Here is a 3463-nt window from a genome sequence, read left to right as displayed (position 1 = left end):
ATTGTGCATTATGTAAACAACAGACAACTGTTGGCTCCTGTGGGCATGACCTAAATAAGGCAGTTTATTTTGGTTTTAAAATGCTGAGATATTTACTGCAGAACTGTAACCTTCCCTCAACAAAATCGTCAACAATTTTCGGGAGCATGTGGGCAAAGTAGAATGTGCGCAGCCTTATGATATGCCCCTGGACAAAGTCTTGGTCGTAGGGTACTTCGATTTCTAGGTGCTCAGTTTTGTTCCAGATCACCAACTTGGAGTGCTGAAGCCCTGTGCAGTGCATCCCAATTTGTACCTGCATATAGTAGCCTTTTGGACCATTGCAGGCAATATGGTAATCTATCCTATTTCCGTTTGCCACAGTTGTGATTTCACAGTTCTTTGTTGCCAAAAATTCTGCAAGTGACTTGTTTCCCAACACAGGTGATTTGATCTCCAACAGAATGTCTTTGTTTATCACTCCATCGGGAGATGCTGCAAGCCACGGATCCTTGTCGCACACCACTAAGCCTTTGGTTTCAATGCTGTTGCCCAGAGTTTCCAAATAGTCCCTTGCAAGTTCCTCCCCCTCCGCTCCTTGACGGGTTGCAGCATTGCCACGGAAGGATGGGTGTAAGTGTTCTGACAAAAACTTGTCGGGCGCCGTGGTTGAGCGAATGGGCACCTTTCTAGCTGTGCTCGCTGTGATGCGCACTCTCCGCGCATCATGCCAGACCTGTTCTTTGCTCTGTGCTTTTGTAACCTTCTCGATCTCCTCAAGCCGGGCTGTGGACATGTTAATGTACTTATCATAGAAGGTTCTGCATTTTACACAAGCCAGTGGTATGTGGTGCTCATCATGGGTTAGGAGATGGAGGTGTGGACATGGTGTTGGCTCGGTGATGGAAGAGGTATCAGCATTAAAGCAGAACTGCAGGAGGCTATTCCCAGGGCAATTGAAAAGTTCTGCCATTGGTGAGGCAAGTGTGTTCTTCCTCCACTCTTCATGAGTCCTAAAGAGTGTCACCTCCTGTGCCGGTTCTGGAGTGGTAGAGGATGGCTGTGAAGTTGGTGGCGGCTGGTAGAGATCCTTCCTGTTGTGTCGTTTGAAGCGCACATACTTCATCTTCCTCTGACCAGCATTTCTTTTAGACCCAGCATTCCACTGGTTCTGTCTGTCTGTGCAGGCAAGCCCGGTTTTCCCCTGTCTCACAGCATTTTCTACCTAGAGAGATAGAGTAAAAACAGTGCATAGATATTATAATGGGTTCACTGCAAACATGTCATATGATATAATACATCATGGCATACACACACTTTGCACTCTAGCCAAGTAGCCTATGATGTAGTTCGGATACCAACAACAAAAGACATAGGCCTAGGCTACAATGGTCAAATAATCTAGTTACCTTCCACAGGATCGCAGCTGAGTGGGAACAAGATCTCCCTGGTCCAGCAACACACGTACATCCCGCAGTTTTGACTTCTCCAGCTTCAGTTACCAGCACCCAAGCATTATGCCACGCATTGTTCAAACACTGGCTAGGCTCTACCTTTGCTTTTAGATAAACAAAACGATCATGTTTGTATGACATGACACAACCAACTTTGTTGCTGTGCAAATATTGATATGCCTCGGAGGCCTTCAGACTGTCCATTGCTTTTCCATCTATTGCCATGGATTGAACGAAGTAGGAGCAAATTTTGCTGTACGTTATGCTGGGCCATGTCGTCATGTTATCCTCCCAGTTTTGCACTGAATTCGGGTGGGGGAGAGTAACGCCATCTCCAGTCAAAGAAGTAGAATCGTGTTCCCAAGCTAGCATCACTGTTAGCATCGAAATCGCTGTGTTTACACCAGTGCCCGTCTGACTGTTTACACCGGTTTACACCGACAGACGCTGTGCAAAAGACTTCCGGCGGAAATGAAGTGCATTTGTGTAGGGTTATGGCGCTACCCGTGGTTTGTCGCGTAAACTTGTCTATAGCTCCTTATATCCGTTAGCGCAGCTAGCTAGCACCAGATGCTAACAACAATACACGTAACCGGTGCGCGCGCTTTCTCGCTCGCTCGCGCCACACATACACCAACACACACCCTCCCGAGCTTGAATGACACACAGAGACCAATCGAGGGCATTAGTATGATCTGTATGAAAGTGGCAATGTCGGCAGGCCACGTCATGTAGACAGCCAGTCACCCTCTGTGAGGCAGAGTCAGACCCACATTTGCGCTGCGTTGCGTTTACAATATATACGTATATTGCCGGCGGCTGAGTACCGGCATTTTACTGAGTACCGGCACCTTGCCGGTACTCAGTAAGAAGTGCCGGTACCACATGGGTAAAAATCAGAAGTGCCGGTACTGCGTACCGGTGAGTACCGGCCCAATTCAAGCACTGGTGACGACCCACTTTGATTCATTCAAACATTCGAAAATGCTTTCTGCTGCCGCGGACAAGAAAGCCAAACAACTCACGTTCACCAAGGCATCAACCTCCAAAACCCTTTCGAGGGCTACAAGAAACGAAGTGAGTAGCCTACAAGATTGAAGCTGGTCAGATAACGAACGAGTAAATGAAAACAGAATGAGGCGGAGAAGTGTGTGTGTGTGTGGGGGGCAATGTTGGGCAAGTTACTTCGGAAATGTAATATATTACATATTGCTTATTACTCTCTTTTGAAAGTAATAAGTTACATTACAATATTACTGTCTCTGAAATGTAATGAGTTACACTACTTTAGTTACTTTTTAGTTACTTTCACCAAAATAACCGCAAAAGAATAGCTAGGTATTTTAAATGCTAAAATGTAGTTTAGTGCAGCTCATTATGCATCCAGTGAAGGGCAATGTGGTATAGCATAACAACTGTGTAGGCCCTTAAGGCTGCTAACAACTTGTATTACACGGCTTAGTTGAATACTCCATTCTGATTGTAAATTCTTAACATGTGACACGTTGTTAATACAGCAGTACAGACCGCTGTCAAGGACTATAATGAAGGTTAACATATTGTAAATCAAGGCAAATATTATTTAAACCATGCTCATGGTTTGAAATGGCAAACATTGAAAGGCAAAAGTATTATTAAAACCATGTAGCCTACTACATCATCACCTTGGTCCCATCATATATGCTGGGAAGAGAATATTTACTGTGCTTGAAAACTGGTATCACATCATCATGTGAGGTTGACTTTGTGACCTGGAGAACATTTCAGCTGCAACATCAGCTCGTTGATAATAAGCTTGGGATATGAGATATTTTTGTAGCCATTCGTTGTTAAGGCATCTGTGCTATTGTATGCATTATTTTTGACCCAACATTTCTACAGGCATGTCAGAATATGGTACTATTTTCACATGAATATTCTAGCCATTGTCTATTTTTATACCACAAGCTGCAAAATGACCGCCTTACCCCACTGTACAGGCGGGTAGTTGTTTAGATATACCTGGCACCTGCGGGCCGCAGAGGGGCGGC

At 45.0% G+C, this 3463-nt stretch overlaps 1 protein-coding gene across 2 annotated transcripts; it reads right to left on the bottom strand.

Moving 5' to 3' along the window:
• Positions 1-8: 8 nt before the first annotated feature.
• LOC307027325 (uncharacterized protein) lies at positions 9-1945 on the bottom strand. 2 transcript variants are annotated; one of them, XM_079695551.1, is made up of 2 exons: positions 1389-1945; positions 9-1204 (listed from the first exon to the last, which is right to left on the bottom strand). In XM_079695551.1, the coding sequence occupies exons 1-2, from the start codon at positions 1815-1817 to the stop codon at positions 65-67; spliced, it is 1569 nt and encodes a 522-aa protein (XP_079551677.1). In that variant the 5' UTR covers positions 1818-1945; the 3' UTR covers positions 9-64. The 2 variants fall into 2 exon arrangements, with proteins under 2 accessions (XP_079551677.1, XP_079551678.1); XM_079695552.1 differs by having other exon boundaries at positions 9-1200; positions 1389-1942.
• Between the last annotated feature and the right edge of the window lie 1518 nt (positions 1946-3463).

This window comes from Notothenia rossii, assembly GCF_949606895.1.
Source record: "Notothenia rossii genome assembly, contig: scaffold_428, whole genome shotgun sequence".
In the NCBI taxonomy this organism is placed as follows: domain Eukaryota; kingdom Metazoa; phylum Chordata; class Actinopteri; order Perciformes; family Nototheniidae; genus Notothenia; species Notothenia rossii.
This window is presented reverse-complemented; position numbering and strand designations above follow the sequence as displayed.

Excerpts from the sequence above, each read along its gene's own strand:
- LOC307027325 (XM_079695551.1), bottom strand. The coding sequence starts at position 1,817 with ATGCTAACAGTGATGCTAGCTTGGGAACACGATTCTACTTCTTTGACT. Across the intron at positions 1,205-1,388 it reads CAGCTGCGATCCTGTGGAAG|GTAGAAAATGCTGTGAGACA; the intron begins GTAACTAGATTA and ends CTATCTCTCTAG.